Source organism: Thrips palmi, unplaced genomic scaffold, assembly GCF_012932325.1.
Source record: "Thrips palmi isolate BJ-2018 unplaced genomic scaffold, TpBJ-2018v1 HiC_scaffold_4, whole genome shotgun sequence".
NCBI lineage: Eukaryota > Metazoa > Arthropoda > Insecta > Thysanoptera > Thripidae > Thrips > Thrips palmi.
This window is the reverse complement of record NW_023144631.1, coordinates 14,717,912-14,735,535: the sequence shown is the minus strand read 5'-3', so window position 1 is coordinate 14,735,535 and position 17,624 is coordinate 14,717,912. Positions and strand designations below refer to the sequence as shown.

Here is a 17,624-nt window from a genome sequence, read left to right as displayed (position 1 = left end):
ATCCTAGTCCCGCCAACTTTGACTGAACCAACTATACTCTGCGTCCTGAGGCTGCGACCTTTACAATTATTCACAACTCAGTTTCACTTTTCGACTCAAAGAGTGTACCCACGGCAAGGCTTGTTTGCAGGGACAAGGGACGTGATGAGAAATTTCGCTTTCTGTAGAGTTGGGTAGGGAGGGTAGGGAAGGGTGGGGCAACCCCTAGAGTGTTAGATATCGTGGAGCCAAATTGTCATACGAGACCACAATACACAGCGTGCTATGAAAAAGTTAACATTCTTTTAAAAAACGTGATTTATTTAATTGTTTGAATATTAAATTACTTATTTTAATTTTTAAGGGGGCTCATACATGTTAAAAGCACTTTTCTAAAAAAAAATTTTGATGTAGACGGATGAAGATTTTACAATTTCTGTGTTAAAATCCTTTTAGATAATTGAGTAAGCTTCATTTTGGCTCAAGGGAAAGTGACTTTGGACATTTTTTAGAGATTTAGTCGAAACGTTTAAAATTTTGCTTCTCGTAAGATTTTGTTCGCATACTTGCTCAGATCTGTGGGGAAAAAATCAGGGAGACTCATCCCCAGTAGTGTCATAGAATTGACTACAATGGGCTTTATATCTGCAATAGTTTTCAAGAAAAAAAATAAAAACAATTTTTTGTTCAAAAATTTGTTTAAAAAATTGTTTAAAAAATTGTTTTTATTTTTTTTCTCGAAAACTATTGCAGATATAAAGCCCATTGTAGTCAATTCTATGACACTACTGGGGATGAGTCTCCCTGATTTTTTCCCCACAGATCTGAGCAAGTATGCGAACAAAATCTTACGAGAAGCAAAATTTTAAACGTTTCGACTAAATCTCTAAAAAATGTCCAAAGTCACTTTCCCTTAAGCCAAAATGAAGCTTACTCAATTATCTAAAAGGATTTTAACACAGAAATTGTAAAATCTTAGTCCGTCTACATCAAAATTTTTTTTTAGAAAAGTGCTTTTAACATGTATGAGCCCCCTTAATTTTTGAATTTTCAATTAGGTGATGGATGTGTTGCACTCTTCATCGAAATAGTTAATCAATTATCGGCTAAGCGTGCATAAATCACAAAACATGGCCCGTTTCGGAACGGGATGACGAAATTAATTGATTCCATGTAATTGAAATAACGCGCATAAATCAATCATTCTCGCATCCATTTCAGGCAATCGTGCTAACTTACGATCTCATTAAAACAGAGTTACGCACGCTCTACCGAAAAATAAAATAGCTTATTTTAATTTTATTGCGCTATTTCGGTGATAATTATGCACGTTTAATCGAAAAGCCAGAATAACGTGAAAAATACGTTTCGGCCAAGTGTGCGTATATCATGTGAGCCCATCCCGGTTTACTATCCGTACGCAGCTTTTTCATTGAAACTCACTGTTCTTGGTTACACCCTTACAACAAATATGAAACAAAATTTAGAATAAAATAAATTTTGGTTAAAATTCCTCTGCTGATTATTGGACAAAATAGTAAAATCATGCTCTCCTGAAAATCTTTAGAAATCCTATCGGTAAGGTGGGGTATTGGAAAAACAATCCATCGGAATCTCTCTGCCCATTCAAACAAACTTAAAATTTTAGTAGCATGTAAGTAACAGCATTCTGTAATATGAAAAACTACAGTTGAATGGCGAACACGGGAGGGGGGCAAGGTGGTGCTGGGCTTCCCTTTCGGTCAAAAACGACCGTAATAATGACTGTAATAATCCTGTAATAATCCTGTAATAATGTGTAATAATGTAAAATAATGCAAAATAATGTGTAACAATGTAAAATAATGTGTAATAACGCGTAATAATTGTAATAAGCGTAATAGGGACTACTCTGTGCGCCAGTTTTCGAAGTGAATACCCCCTCGGAATGCTAACTCACTAGTCAGGGCTATTCGGGCGTCTTCTGGAAACAATTTTCTCGTTGAGCAGCTTCCAACTACGCGCAGGCAGTAGTTGGAAAGATCAGTGGACAATATTATGATTAAACATATAATTCATGCCCGCGAGCGTCTCTATCCGTTCTCGTACACTGAGAATGAAAGAGTCATGATCATGACTAAAATTTTGGGCGAGGAATTCCTTATTACCTAAATTTGGTCGAGGAAACCTTCCTCGCCCGAATTTGGGTGAGAAAGGTTTCCTCACCCAAATTTGGGTCATAATACTATGGAGCCATATAGGCAGCTGATACACGCTTCCTCACCCAATTTTGGGCGAGGAAGCCTTCCTCACCCAAATTTGGGCGAGGAAACAATCCTCGCCCAAATTTGGGTCATTAAGTATACCTCGCCCAAAACGGGGCATTGATCATGACTCTTTCATTCTCAGTGTAGTCCGCAAAACGAACGTTAACCCGAACTTCAGACCGAGAACGTACTCAAGCACGAAAGTCACGCTAGGTTCATGCCATACCAGGACATTTTCGTTGGCACGTTGAAGTTTGCCGGGTCCATCAAGGCTCCAATTTTGCCAACTTGACGTACGGTCCATTTGGACGCTTTCAGAGTCTTTACCAGAGTCGTCCAACTTCAAACCCCAGTAACTCAATACGAAAAGTCGTACGCCGAACCCATGCTTTCACTTTTGCGGGCTCGAACGTGAGTTCCGGGTTTGAAAGGGTTTCGCTGCGTACCGGGTCGGCGTTCGGGCCGGTCAACGCCAGATTCAGGTATGAAAACTTTTGTACGCCACACCAGGTTCTTCCTTTGGTATCAACGTACGCCGTGCATTTCTTATGAGACGCCATACTCGGGAATTTGAACCACGGGCGCTGAAGGCTGGCGCGCGTCGCAAGTCGCTTAGAAGCGACACTGAACAGTGTTCCACGACGAACTCGACTCAGTGAAGCGAACGCGACACTGTGGGACGAGCTCAACTCAGTGAGGCGAACGCGACTGAGTGGCGAACGAGACACTCTGGGACGAACCCGACTCAGTGAGGCGAACGCGACACTGTGGGACGAACTCGACTCAGTGAGGCGAACGCGACACTGTGGGACGAACTCGACTCAGTGAGGCGAACGCGACACTGTGGGACCAACTCGACTCAGTGAGGCGAACGCGACACTGTGGGACGAACTCGACACAAGACAAACGCGACACTGTGGGACCAACTCGACTCAGTGAGGCGAACGCGACACTGTGGGACGAGCTCAACTCAGTGACGCGAACGCGACACTGTGGGACGAACTCGACTCAGTGAGGCGAACGCGACACTGTGGGACCAACTCGACTCAGTGAGGCGAACGCGACACTGTGGGACGAGCTCGACTCAGTGAGGCGAACGCGACACTGTGGGACGAGCTCGACTCAGTGAGGCGAACGCGACACTGTGGGACGAACTCGACTCAGTGAGGCGAACGCGACACTGTGGGACGAACGCGACACTGTGGGACGAACTCGACTCAGTGAGGCGAACGAGACACTGTGGGACGAACTCGACTCAGTGAGGCGAACGCGACACTGTGGGACCAACTCGACTCAGTGAGGCGAACGCGACACTGTGGGACGAACTCGACACAACAAGACAAACGCGACACTGTGGGACCAACTCGACTCAGTGAGGCGAACGCGACACTGTGGGACGAGCTCAACTCAGTGACGCGAACGCGACACTGTGGGACGAACTCGACTCAGTGAGGCGAACGCGACACTGTGGGACCAACTCGACTCAGTGAGGCGAACGCGACACTGTGGGACGAGCTCGACTCAGTGAGGTGAACGCGACACTGTGGGACGAGCTCGACTCAGTGAGGCGAACGCGACACTGTGGGACGAACTCGACTCAGTGAGGCGAACGCGACACTGTGGGACGAACTCGACTCAGTGAGGCGAACGCGACACTGTGGGACGAGCTCAACTCAGTGAGGCGAACGCGACACTGTGGGACGAGCTCAACTCAGTGAGGCGAACGCGACTGAGTGGCGAACGAGACACTCTGGGACGAACCCGACTCAGTGAGGCGAACGCGACACTGTGGGACGAACTCGACTCAGTGAGGCGAACGCGACTGAGGGGCGAACGCGACACTGTGGGACGAACCCGACTCAGTGAGGCGAACGCGACACTGTGGGACGAGCTCAACTCAGTGACGCGAACGCGACACTGTGGGACGAACTCGACTCAGTGAGGCGAACGCGACACTGTGGGAAGGACACGACTCAGTGGGGCGAATGCGGCACTGTGGGACGAACCCGACACAACAAGACCAACACGACACGGTAGAAATACAGTCCGCTCGCCTACACGGAAAAAAATCCGTGGTCGTGGCGACCGAATCTCGATCGCCACGACCATCTTTTTTGATAGCTTGGGGGACTACCGGATTTCTGATCGTGAGAACCATGTCACCGAGCTGAGGCAAGCTGGCCATCAGAACGACTGTGTTGATTGTGACAACCAAGAATAAGGTATCCTAGAACCGTCGTCCATCAGTTGCAGGGAAGGTATGATTTTAGTGCCTCTTCGAGACGACCAGAAAGTTGGTTGAGAGAACCAACTCATCTGACACTTCAGCCGATATCTCGTTCGTGGGGAATTTCTATGCAACGCTCAGCAGACTCTGTTTCAACTTGGTCTGTGGTCCTCGCAAATCAGCGTTGCCAGATGCCGAACAGCGCTCGGTGGTACGGGGAGGGGGAAAAGGTGGTACTTCGGGGCTCTTCGGTGGTACGCGAGGGGTGGGGGAAAGGTGGTACATTGGAGCCGTATGGTGGTACGGAAAGGGGGGGGGCTAAAAATTTACGCTAGGCGTAAACATCGGGAATTTAGAATTTGGCCAAATTGAGAATTCTGAAGAAGTCAGCGGCGGCTCCTCCAACTGGTGTACAAGCAAGCAGGCCCGTTTTGTTGCCCGCGTGCCTCGGGCGGGGCCCAAAAGTGGCACTGCACTTTCAGTTTCCCGCGCCCGACCTGTCCGACCAGAGTCCCTTTCCTTGGAATAGGTCACGAACGCAGGCAAAGGATTACCTGTTCGACTTCTGGGGGACGACAACCCGACCCAGGCGCCCGAAAAGTTCCATTTGCCTGCGTGCGGACCTAATCCGGTGTTTTCCCGGAAAAGGTGGTACGGAATCGCTCGGTGGTGGTACGGTGGTACGGGGCTCGTAATAGTGGTACATGTATCACCAAGGTGGTACGTCTGGCAACACTGTCGCAAATGTAGTGTTTCTTACACTGTGATCCGAAACTGGCATCACAATCAAAAATGAATGAGTCGGCACGGCGAAGACGCCGCACCGTCGCTCTCTGCCCGATTGAGCAGAAGACAAGTGGTTGGGGATCATGCCTGAACCTAACCTATTGACCGAACGTAGACGCCAGCGAGAGGCAACATGAAAATGCGTTCTTCTCGACTTCAGTGTAATATTTTGTTCAGAACTTTTAGCTGACGGCTAGAGAACATATTTACCGAGGCAACAGACAACATTATTTGCGAAAATTATTTACTTGAGTAACATAAATCGGAAATACTAATAGGCGAACGGGGACGCCGCCACCAAGCGGCAGGTCCGTGAAACCTCGACTCTCAGAACCGAACTTCCTTGAGGAGAGCGGTCGGTTGTGACGATCGGCTCGGGCCGACCAAGTGACTTGTAAGAGGATAAATACGCTAGTTGGTTGTCTGAATCAAGCCGTTCGATGCCCACAATCACTGTAACGACAACTGAGTACATCCGATCGTGACGACCAACAGCTTTTTTTCCGTGTAAGGCTCCTACTCTAAAAGGGCGAACGAGGCACCGTGGTTACAATGCGTTACTGCAGCAGTCATTAGGGGACGAAAACGACATAATGTAACAACGGTCACACTGTGGGGCGAAGACGACATTGTGGGATGGACGAGACACTTTGGTAACATCGCGGCACCGTGGCAACAACGCGACACTGTGGGACGAACACGACATAGGGTGTATCAAGTCAAGGCCGACGATAGATGACTGAAAACAGATAATGGGAGCAGCAGACTCAGTGTGAAGTCAATTTATCACACTTTTAACGAATTCCACGCATTTTAATCAATTGATAAGCTTTTGATGCTTTCGATTGCTCACAGCGTCGGTTTGAACTACCAGTTGTGAGTCCTTATCCGCAGTGACCTGTGGCGGTGGTAGTTTGTTTATGTTTTTCGATTCAATGCGAGGGAAAAGTACGGAAAATGTCTAGTCAATCAGCCTAGCCTGGACCTTCCGTACCTTTCCAACTAAGGAACTTCTGTCCTCGTTTTTCAGTACTTACCTGAGTTCATATGGAACAGGTACGGACGTTCCGTACTTTTTCCGCACTACATTTGTGTGTACATGTTCCGTGCAAAAGTACTTACGGATTTTTTTTTTTGCTGTGTTCCTAGTTATATTATGGCTCATCGTGCTTAATAACGATTTGATGGTTTTCAACGCCGCAATTGCAAGCATTCGTCGCCTGGGAGGCGAGGGGTGAATAACTCAGCGTTCTGGTGTACATGTACATGAGTGCGGGTGAGCACACCCTCTAATAATCATAAACTTCGCACATTTAAAGGTGTTTGGTTTTATTTAGCTGTTAAGACGACACACCAAATCGTTTAAAAAAATGAGCAAATTATGCTCTTTTTAATCTTGTGAGTACACCGAGTACGGTCCAATGTGTACCCGCGAGTACACTAGTGATTCGCCCCTAGCTGAGAGGTGAGACTGACCACCACAACGGGGTGGCACCTACAGTTGTTCCTGGCGACCGTACGAGATCAAGGGCGCAGATCGGCCCAGCCGTTCTGCCGGCACGCACACACACGCACGTAGGCCTACAATCAAAACCCAGCCAATTAAACATCCGGTCCGACCCACTCGGCGTTTTCCCTGTTTCGGCTGTCAATGAGAGGGCGTGTGTTTGCCCGTGTTGCCAGGCAACGCCACAGGTGGGCTGAGGAGGTGAAACAGTTTCGGGTCTGGCGGGTGGCGCCTACACTGCGGTCACAGTTGAGAGGCGAAGACCTGAGTGCGCGTTTCCAACATGGTTTTCGTCGCATTACAAAACATCCTCACCGCCATCTGGGCACTTGGTCGCGTCGTCAGCATCGCTGCTGAGGCAGGTGGGAAAGCCTCGCACTGCTTGCTACAAATCACTGCAATCAATTTTTTCGACCCTCAAGATAAATCTTGATCTTGTGGTGCAGTCTCAAAGAACCATGGATGGCGTGGGGTGACTTATTTAGCTGAGCGAAAGGGTTTAAAGATTACACACTAAATGTTTTATGTACTTTATTGTCCATAGCTATGACCGTTTTTGTGCATACAGAACTTATGTACAAATTTGTACATAAATTAATAACAATATTTCCATATTGTGCTGAAGTATGTAAAACATTGTACCTAATTTATGTACATAACTTCATGCACAAATACGGCTTTAGTTATGGACTTAACGTCCATAAGCATTTAGTGTGTACATTGCTCGTAAGATACGTTAGTAATTTTGTGACTAACGTTAAGTTACCTTTTTTGTTTGGTTTGACTACCTTCAAGGCGCAAAAAATGCCCAATTTCTTGGCCTGTCCTCCAGGAACTGAATTTCCGCTCCGTAAAGCAGTCACGGTAGTGCTTTTCATTCTGTTCCAGTGTGCCCGCCACTGCGGTCTCTCACGGTGCGGGTGGAGTGCGTCCGGGGCTCCGAGCGCGTCAACTGCACGGAGCAGCCCTCCGCTCCAGGAACGGTGGCCAACTTCAAGTGCAAGGACTTACACCAGCTGGTGTTCGACTTCCAGCCTCCCGCCGGCTTCGAGTCTCACTGTGGCTCGGATGGCGAGTGGAGCGTCCTGCCGTTTCGCTGCGCGCCAAGTTAGTGCCTTTCGCAAACTTGCTTGTATCCTTAAATATCCTTAATTCTAGCACTGAGAAAACCTTACAAACTATTTTGGGCCTTACAAAGAAAAGTAGTTTGTATAACAAATATTTTGAGCATACATAAGCTTACAGAGAAAATACTTCGTAATTTACGAACTATTTCTTCGTATAACAAAGTATTTTAGTTTGTTATATGTATGCTCAAAATACTTCGTAAGGTTTAAATAGTGAGGGGTCCTATTCAATAGATCTTATCCGGGCGTTCCTCCCAAGAGAATCTTATCTTAAACGCAGGCGAATTTCACTCATTTTGATCATTTGGGATGAATGCGACAGTAAGCGGAATATATTTCTACATGCACTTCCTAATCTTTGTTCTCAGTGCGGCTTTTTTGCGTTAAAAATGTCTCATCTTAAAAATAGGACGTCAGGACTCGCTACTGTTTCTCTCGGTTTGAATCACCCTTTGAACGCGCCTCCCACCGCTCTCGCGGCATTATCTAAGGGAAGGCCCCTATTCCCCTCAGTTTCCCTAAGATTCCTCAGGATAAGATGATACGAAATTTCTTCTTCTTTCTAGTTTGCGGTCGTCCAACGGGGAAGCTGACGGCGCTGGTGCGTGATGGAGAAGTTGTAACTTCCGCCGCGGACTTCCCATGGCACGTGACGGTGTACGACAAGGAGCAGAACATGAGGCAAATCTGTGGCGGCTCCCTCGTCTCGCCTAAGTTCTTCGTGTCCGGTAAACATAGAACAATAGGACGAAACGCGAAAAAAAAATCGATAATCAGTTCAATAGGGTACTCCAATGAATCTTGAAGCGGAGGAAGGAGATCAAAAGTAAGGGAAGGTGGGTGGGGCACCATGGCACAGTTTTTGCTTACAAACCTGTCATTCAAACGCTCCCAACACACTTCATCTTTAAATTCCCTCTGAGATTTTTGATGTATCTCCATTGGTTGGTGAGTAATCTCTACTTGAAAGCTGGATCTTAAAGTGTGGCGGCGCACCGAAAGAATCGGTCGAAGTGCCACATCGTACCCCTGGCAGTACACCGTGACAGCGAATGTTACATGGTAACCTTGCCACACACTGCCCCCCCCCCCTTTTGTCCTTAGGCCCTAACACCTTCGTTTCCCTTCGTTCCATATCCCGATTTAAATAAAATATATCCCTTTATTCCTTCTTTTTTTTCGCTCTTTGATTTTGCCTCTGAATTTTAAGGTCTTTCTTTGCTGCCCGATAGGTCATGTTGTGCACGTCGCTCAGACATCCACGCTGCTTCAGGTTACAGAGGAAGGTTGATGGCAAACCCATACCGGCATTGAAACCGATTCTCGTATATGGATTTTCAGCAGCCCGTTAAAAAAATGTCACATAACTGACCCGTGACCTTATTTTTTCCCCCCGCTGCGAAGAACCAACAAGTCGACTTGTGCTCGCTTTCTCGTTTTGCAGCGGCCCACTGCTTCTACTTCGAGAACCCCACCACCGAACCCCAACGCCTACCCGCCGAACGGTTCATGGCAGGCTTCGCAAAGACAAATATCAACGCTAACGTGACCGAGCTAGGGGCGCAGTTCCGGGCGGTGAGTCATCCAACGGTTCTAAATTGCAGAGGGAAGGAACTTGGAACAAAATTTCTGAAGCCGAGCCGGACCCGACCAATAGCAGACCTCCTTTTCGCGTCTGCACAGCTTACCCAAGAATACGCTTGCTTCCCAGAAGAGATGCAACTGATTTGAACGTCGGTCAGTAGGGGCAGTTTTTATGCGCGACTAATCGTGTTTTCAGGTTGGCGATTTTCGAAAGGGCGCAGACGCCCAGAAAATTGTTGCCAACCAGCGAAAATTAATTTACTGCCTTCTTTCTGCTACCAACATTTTAATCATGATGGACTTCAAAGATGTTCCAATGCCAGAATACCGTCAACGGGGGTAACTTGGGACAGTCTGCCCTGTACAGCTTGTTGGTGCCGCCATTCAGCGACGGGGGTCCCTGGCGTCAAACCCGCGGCAGAGTTTTGTTTCGGAGGCCTCAGGGCACGCGCCGAAAGGTGGAAAAGGTGCATAACATCACAATTAGTATTTGAGAAACGGGAAACTACATAATAGGGTTTTTGACAAAATATGTCAAACATTGACAAGTTGACCTTAGGGCAAGGAGTGAAATGCAGATTTGGCCGATCAGTCTCTCTGGGTTGTTAAATCATACACAGACAACTCGCGCTGCTCGCTGCACTGTGCCAAAAAACAACAGTTAATCCCGTTAATTTTTTTGCCGGCATTTCCTGTAGTTCAGAACACAGGATTTACTGTGCCTGGCTACAGTATTTACTGTACCTGGTACAGGATATTCCGTACTCCACTTCTGTGGTACAGTAAATCCCGTACAAAGTACAGTAGATCCCGTAAAAAAGTACAGTGAATCCTGTAATCTGAACTACAGTGACAGCTGTACTTATCACTACAAGATTTACTGTAGTTTTTTCCCACAGTGTGGGGGCTCCGCCCCCAGACCCCCGCATGTGTGGGGGAGTATCTTCAGTAAGTCCGTGGTGACCAAAGGCAAATTTTCTAAGGAAGTAAATGTACTGCTTCTTTGAGGTCTATTTAACCGCTTTTGACCATTAAATTAAGCTACTTTTACTGCCCAAATAGATAGCTTGTATTGCATTGGCTACTGTGGCAGTCAATGGGTGCATACAAGGTCCGGAAAATATTGAAGACTGCTTTGACAAGGATAGAGGTGAATGGAAAAAAACACAGGTCTCTGCGACCACTCCTTGACCCCAAACATTTCTATGAGTGAGTGAGTCAGTGAGTCAGTCAGTGAGTCAGTCAGTCGGATTGGGGCTATATAGGTTCTTGATAAAATTAGGCCTAAATTTAGGCCTATTTAATCGTTTTGTGGATGTTGCCGGTGACGGGGACCCGATATCGGCACAGTTTCAGAAATGTCTCGACCAGACCTACCGATGGGGCGAATAAAAATTTTCAGTCGGTCGGTCCCCTTTTTTGAAGATTGAGAAGATTTTGTTGAATTTAGGCCTATTTTATCGTTTTGAGGATGTTGCCGGCGACGGGGACCCGATTGCGGCACAGTTTCGGAAATGTCTCGACCAGACCTACCGATAGGGCGAATAAAAATTTTTAGTCGGTCGGTCCCCTTTTTTGAAGATTGAGTGGATTTTCTTGAATTTAGGCCTATTTTTATATCGTTTTTAGGATGTTGCCGGCGACGGAGACCCGATTGTGGCATAGTTTCGGAAATGTCTCGACCAGACCTACCGATGGGGTGAATAAAAATTTTTAGTCGGTCGGTCCCCTTTTTTGAAGATTGAGTGGGTTTTGTTAAAATTAAGGCCTATTTTTATATCGTTTTTAGGATGTTGCCGGTGACGGGGACCAGATTGCGGCACAGTTTTGGAAATGTCTCGACCACACCTACCGAAAGGGCGAATAAAAATTTTTAGTCGGTCGGTCCCCTTTTCCGAAGATTGAGTGGGTTTGCTCGGAAACAGTGAGGAATTTGGTCCCCTTTTTTGAAGATTAAGTAGGTTTACTCGGAAACGGTGAGGAATTTTGAACTTCTGCGATTTTTCCCAATTTTCCCATAAAATTTGGAATCGAATGGAAAAAACCGCAAGTCTCTACGACCACTCCTTGCCAGGCGCGTAGGAACGTCAAAAAATTTGGGGGGTCAATGTATTGCATGTTGCCTACTTCACAGGGGATTAGCTCGGGGCAGCTCCAAAAACTGGGGGGTCAGCTGACCCTCTGACCCGGTGCCTAATACGCCGCTGCCTTGACCTTAAACATTTCTATGAGTCAGTCAGTCAGTCGGATTGGGGCTATATAGGTTCTTGACTCGCGCTGCTCGCTGGGGGCTCCGCCCCCAGACCCCCGCATGTGTGGGGCGCGTGCCGAAGTATTTTCAGTACGTCGAAGGTGACCAAAGGCAAATTTTCCAAGGAAGTAAATGTACTGCTTCTTTGAAAGGTCTACTAACAACTTTTGACCATATAATTAAGCTTCTTTTACTGCCCAAACGGATAGCTTGTATTGCATTAGCTACTGTGGCAGTCAATGACTGCATACAACGTCCGGAAAATATTGAAGACTGCTTTGAGAAGGATAGAGGTAAATGGACAAAACCGCAAGTCTCAAAGACCACCCCATGACCCGAAACATTTCTATGAGTGAGTGAGTCAGTGAGTGAGTCAGTCGGATTGGGGCTATATTGGTTCTTGATTGATGATTTTGAGGACGTTGCCGGTGACGGGGCCTGATTGCGGCATAGTTTCGGAAATGTCTCGACCAGCCCTACCGATGAGGCGAATAAAAATTTTCAGTCGGTCGGTCCCCTTTTATGAAGATTGAGTGGATTTTGTTGAATTTAGGCCTATTTTATCGTTTTGAGGATGTTGCCGGTGACGGGGACCCGATTGCGGCACAGTTTCGGAAATGTCTCGACCAGACCTACCGATGGGGCGAATAAAAATTTTCAGTCGGTCGGTCCCCTTTTTTGAAGATTGAGTGGATTTTGTTGAATTTAGGCCTATTTAATCATTTTGAGGATGTTGCCGGTGACGGGGACCCGATTGCGGCACAGTTTCGGAAATGTCTCGACCAGACCTACCGATGGGGCGAATAAAAATTTTAAGTCAGTCGGTCCCCTTTTTTGAAGATTGAGTGGATTTTGTTAAAATTAGGCCTACTTTTATATCGTTTTAAGGGTGTTGCCGGTGACGGGGACCAGATTGCGGCATAGTTTCGGAAATGTCTTGACCAGACCTACGGATAGGGCGAATAAAAATTTTCAGTCGGTCGGTCCCCTTTTTTGAAGATTGAGTAGATTTTGTTGAATTTAGGCCTATTTAATCGTTTTGAGGACGTTGCCGGTGACGGAGACCCGATTGCGGCACACTTTCGGGAATGTTTCGCCGGGGTCGGAAACGGCCTAGGGAGCGCGTGAGCCCGTGCGCCCCACCGCTGCCGACGCGCCGCACCTCCGTGAAGATGGCCTCACCCATTTGAGCACAGTTTAAAAAACTACGCTCAAGAAACTGTGCTCGAACTGTGCTCTCAGAATATGCCACAGATTTCATTTGTGCTTGAACGAGTCGGTGGAAATCAAGTGTAACGTTTTGGGTGAGGCTCACGTAACGCTGCCCTCACCCAAGTAAGCACAACTGATAAGACTATGCTCAAAAAACTGTGCTATAATTGTGCTCTCAATTGCGCGTAGAGACAAGGGCTGTGCTCAGATAGAAAAAAATAGAAAATCAGAAAACACGGGTGAGGCTCACTTCACACTCGCCTCACCCATAAACACAACACCCTCCAAAACAACGTTATCAAATCAGAAATTAATTGTGCTCTCCAAATTAACCCTCCAAAATAACTGTGCACAAATAGGGACGCCGCTGCATAAGACTGCAGGCCAGGGGATTTGCGTTTTGTGTCCATGTTGTTGGCCGAACTTACCAAGCCGAGCACAAAAACTGGGACCACTACCAAAAAACTGTGCTCGAATTGTGCTCTCGAATGCACGTATCGAGAGCGTTTTTCCCCCTGGGGAAAGCTTGGAAACGCCACAAATGCGAAAGTGGAGCTTCGACACCTCAAAAGGCGTGCACAGTTGGGGGGAAAATTACCAAGCCGAGCACAAAAATTAGGACCACTGCCAAAAAACTGTGCTCGAATTGTGCTCTCGAATGAACCCCTCCGAAGTGCTCTTGCTCCTCGGGAAAGCTGGAAAATCTCCGGAAAAGCGTGTAGCGAGGCCTGCGCACTAACACGCGCCCCTCGAGCACAAAAAATGGGAACCCTGCCAAAGATCTGTGCTCGAATTGTGCTCTCGAATGCACCCCTCAGAAATGCTCTTGCTCCTCGGGAAAGCTGGAAAATCTCCGGAAAAGCGTGTAGGGAGGCCTGCGCACTAACACGTGCCCCTCGAGCACAAAAAATGGGAACCCTGCCAAAAATCTGTGCTCGAATTGTGCTCTCGAATGCTCCCCTCAGAAGTGCTCTTACTCCTCGGGAAAGCTGGAAATTCTCCGGAAAAGCGTGTAGCGAGGCCTGCGCACTAACACGTTCCCCTCGAGCACAAAAAATGGGAACCCTGCCAAAAATCTGTGCTCGAATTGTGCTCTCGAATGCTCCCCTCAGAAGTGCTCTTGCTCCTCGGGAAAGCTGGAAAATCTCCGGAAAAGCGTGTAGCGAGGCCTGCGCACTAACGCGCGCCCCTCGAGCACAATAAATGGGAACCCTGCCAAAGATCTGTGCTCGAATTGTGCTCTCGAATGCACCCCTCAGAAGTGCTCTTGCTCCTCGGGAAAGCTGGAAAATCTCCGGAAAAGCGTGTAGCGAGGCCTGCGCACTAACACGCGCCCCTCGAGCACAAAAAATGGGAACCCTGCCTAACATCTGTGCTCATATTGTGCTCTCGAATGCTCCCCTCAGAAGTGCTCTTGCTCCTCGGGAAAGCTGGAAAATCTCCGGAAAAGCGTGTAGCGAGGCCTGCGCACTAACACGTTCCCCTCGAGCACAAAAAATGGGAACCCTGCCAAAAATCTGTGCTCGAATTGTGCTCTCGAATGCTCCCCTCAGAAGTGCTCTTGCTCCTCGGGAAAGCTGGAAAATCTCCGGAGTAGCGTGTAGCGAGGCCTGCGCACTAACAAGCGCCCCTCGAGCACAAAAAACGGGAACCCTGCAAAAAATCTGTGCTCGAATTGTGCTCTTGAATGCACCCCTCAGAAGTGCTCTTGCTCCTCGGGAAAGCTGGAAAATCTCCGGAAAAGCGTGTGGCAAGGCGTTCATCATCTGAAGGCACATGATTTGACTGTCTGATAACTTTTTGTGTTTTATGTTCGACAGGTTTAAGGACATAGGACGTTGATTTATCTTCTATATTTTTATTGGCTGAAAGTTTTTCAGTTTGATTAACAAATACAGTGTTTTTTGATTTTTTTAAAGATTATTATTTAATTATTTACCGACTGAAATTGTTCTTAATTCAATGCTTCGTTATGATGCTTACACTCTTAGGTCTTCAATTCGGGTTTATTAATTTGAATGCACATGGGTTATATGACCTATAATTGAATGGAACACTTATGTATAAAAAACCTCGTTTAAGAAAAAAAGCTTATGAATTGTAATACAATTGTTAGTTACAAATATGTCAATAATGATTACATCGTGTAGAGTAGCATGCAAACCGAAATGACCTTGTCGGTTTTAAGATTTTCGTGCTTCGTTCTTAGATCATCAAATATCTGCCAACTTCCTCCAATCCGTCGAGAGAATGTGACATAATGACCTAACTCTCCCTCCTTCTTGAAGTTGTATCGCCTTGATGCTACATAAGGTGCATTGAATCCAATTGCTCCTCGGAGAGTGTAAGTAGTACCCAAAAGGTCAAGCGATATTGGTATCTGACTTAAACGACACTTATATGTTGTTTCAAAGGTAGCCGTTCCTTTGCCCTGACTCTCATACTCATACCCACATCTTTCATTTCCAACACCAGGAATGGAAATAAGAACGGTCTGCTGCATTGTGTATACGTGCTCGACAACGCCAGAGCACAGTACATATTTGGAGAACGTGGGGTCCGGTGGAAAGTTTGTAACATAATCCGGGTCACCACAGATGTCGTTCAATCCATCCTTGAACGGCTGCATACATTGGGAAGTACTAAATACCATGTTGTCGTGAATGCACCTTTCAAGTTGTTCTATGCCATCCCTCAAAAGAGTTTGCGTGTTGGCAGTAAGTACAATCAGATTTGATCCACAACGATCACGGGGACAGACCTGAGAAGAGCATGTTTCTGCATCTAACATGGAAACTGGTCCGTTCAGTTTTACTGCTAAAAACTCAGGCGTCATGGCGCAATCAAGTGTCACGAGCTTTTTTGACATAGTTCCGTGAGGAAGATGTTCGTATAGCAATTGGGCCCTGGCTTGGTATGCTGCATCGTTTACACCTTTGGTAACAATTTGCGAAGCTAGCTTCAAAATTGGGGACTCGCTTGCAGTAGCCAATTCTCTAAAGGCTGGGCTATCACAATAGGCAGTGCCAAACACGTGTACGAGGGAATCAAAACCCGAGGGGGCAAAAACTCGGGATTTTCGTGTTCGGGTTTCGGGTTCGGAAAACGCAATGATTGCGCATGGTTTTAATTGATTTCATGGCTGATTTTGCCTTATTTCGCGACGCACCAGGGTGATGTTGAGCGTGATTGCGTGTGATTGTGTTCGGAAAGAAATGATTTCGGACTGATTTGGCCTGGTTTCGTGTGATTCTGCCTAATTTCGGTCGATTTTAGTGATTTTGGCTGATTTCGGATTGCATGATTTCGCGTGATTCTCAATGATTCGGGTGTGATTTCGGGGGCCGTGTACACATGATTGCGCGAGTTTTTGCCCCCTCGTCAAAACCACATGTGTTGGTTAGGGACACAGTCACCTTCCCACACTTTCGCGCTCGTAGGCTCATGTTGCCACCATTTTGAAGCGGCTTAAGCTTTGACTGCATATTGTTGTCTGCACGCAGCTTTAAATCCGGTTGTGGACTGCCGTAGTAACTGCCTTTTTTCACAGGCTTGCCATATCCCTTCCAGTTTTCAAACGACCAATATTCATCGGTACCTACAAATATTTCAAAGTAATTATCCCGAAACAAAATAAAAACATTTAACGAATAAAATTGCGTCCACAAAGATAATATTACCTGGGCAACTCTTTTTGCAAGAAGTGCACAAGCGTTTCGGGTTTGTCGAGTCCTGACTCCCAGGAACTGGAACCGAACAGCTGTCAATTGCGTGAACTGGCTTTAAACATTTTACGCAGTTTACGCTGCCATCTGGCTTTGATTTTGAGCATAAAACACAGAATGAATCAGTAGCATCTGCATAAAACCAGTAAAAAAAATAATTTTACGCTAGAATGACAATTAGCGAAGAATAGTTAAAGTTAAATTGATTGAATTGCACTTTTCAAATTCTTGCCTTTAGTATGCTGCCTAGCTTGAGTGGATTTAACAACCTGCGTCTTTTTGAAAGGCCGACGTGGACCAGAAGAGCCTAAAATTGGACTGGTTGCCCTACTTGCTTGGTAATTTTCCCCCCAACTGTGCACGCCTTTTGAGGTGTCGAAGCTCCACTTTCGCATTTGTGGCGTTTCCAAGCTTTCCCCAGGGGAAAAACGCTCTCGATACGTGCATTCGAGAGCACAATTCGAGCACAGTTTTTTTTGGTAGTGGTCCCAGTTTTTGTGCTCGGCTTGGTAAGTTCGGCCAACAACATGGACACAAAATGCAAATCCCCTGGCCTGCAGTCTTATGCAGCGGCGTCCCTATTTGTGCACAGTTATTTTGGAGGGTTAATTTGGAGAGCACAATTAATTTCTGATTTGATAACGTTGTTTTGGAGGGTGTTGTCTTTATGGGTGAGGCGAGTGTGAAGTGAGCCTCACCCGTGTTTTCTGATTTTCTATTTTTTTTTCTATCTGAGCACAGCCCTTGTCTCTACGCGCAATTGAGAGCACAATTATAGCACAGTTTTTTGAGCATAGTCTTATCAGTTGTGCTTACTTGGGTGGGGGCAGCGTTACGTGAGCCTCACCCAAAACGTTGCACTCGATTTCCACCGACTCGTTCGAGCACAAATGAAATCTGTGGCATATTCTGAGAGCACAGTTCGAGCACAGTTTCTTGAGCGTAGTTTTTTAAACTGTGCTCAAATGGGTGAGGCTATC

At 46.7% G+C, this 17,624-nt stretch overlaps 2 protein-coding genes across 7 annotated transcripts in view; one reads left to right on the top strand and one right to left on the bottom strand.

The window, feature by feature from the left end:
- The window catches only part of LOC117649170, an 88,804-nt gene that overhangs the window by 13,141 nt on the left and 58,039 nt on the right, over positions 1-17,624 (top strand). For 4 of the 6 annotated variants that reach the window (XM_034391659.1, XM_034391660.1, XM_034391656.1 and 1 more), the window contains exons 1-4: positions 6,963-7,107; positions 7,634-7,852; positions 8,439-8,600; positions 9,317-9,447. In XM_034391659.1, the coding sequence (XP_034247550.1) occupies positions 7,029-7,107; positions 7,634-7,852; positions 8,439-8,600; positions 9,317-9,447 (591 nt within the window). In that variant the 5' untranslated portion in view covers positions 6,963-7,028. Of the gene's footprint in view, positions 1-6,960; positions 7,108-7,633; positions 7,853-8,438; positions 8,601-9,316; positions 9,448-17,624 lie in introns of those variants that run through there. The other 2 variants (XR_004587964.1, XM_034391657.1) reach the window with 2 other exon arrangements.
- On the bottom strand, positions 14,798-15,938 carry LOC117649172. Its single transcript, XM_034391663.1, has one exon. It carries the CDS (start codon positions 15,786-15,788, stop codon positions 15,057-15,059), a length of 732 nt encoding a protein of 243 aa, XP_034247554.1. The 5' UTR covers positions 15,789-15,938; the 3' UTR covers positions 14,798-15,056.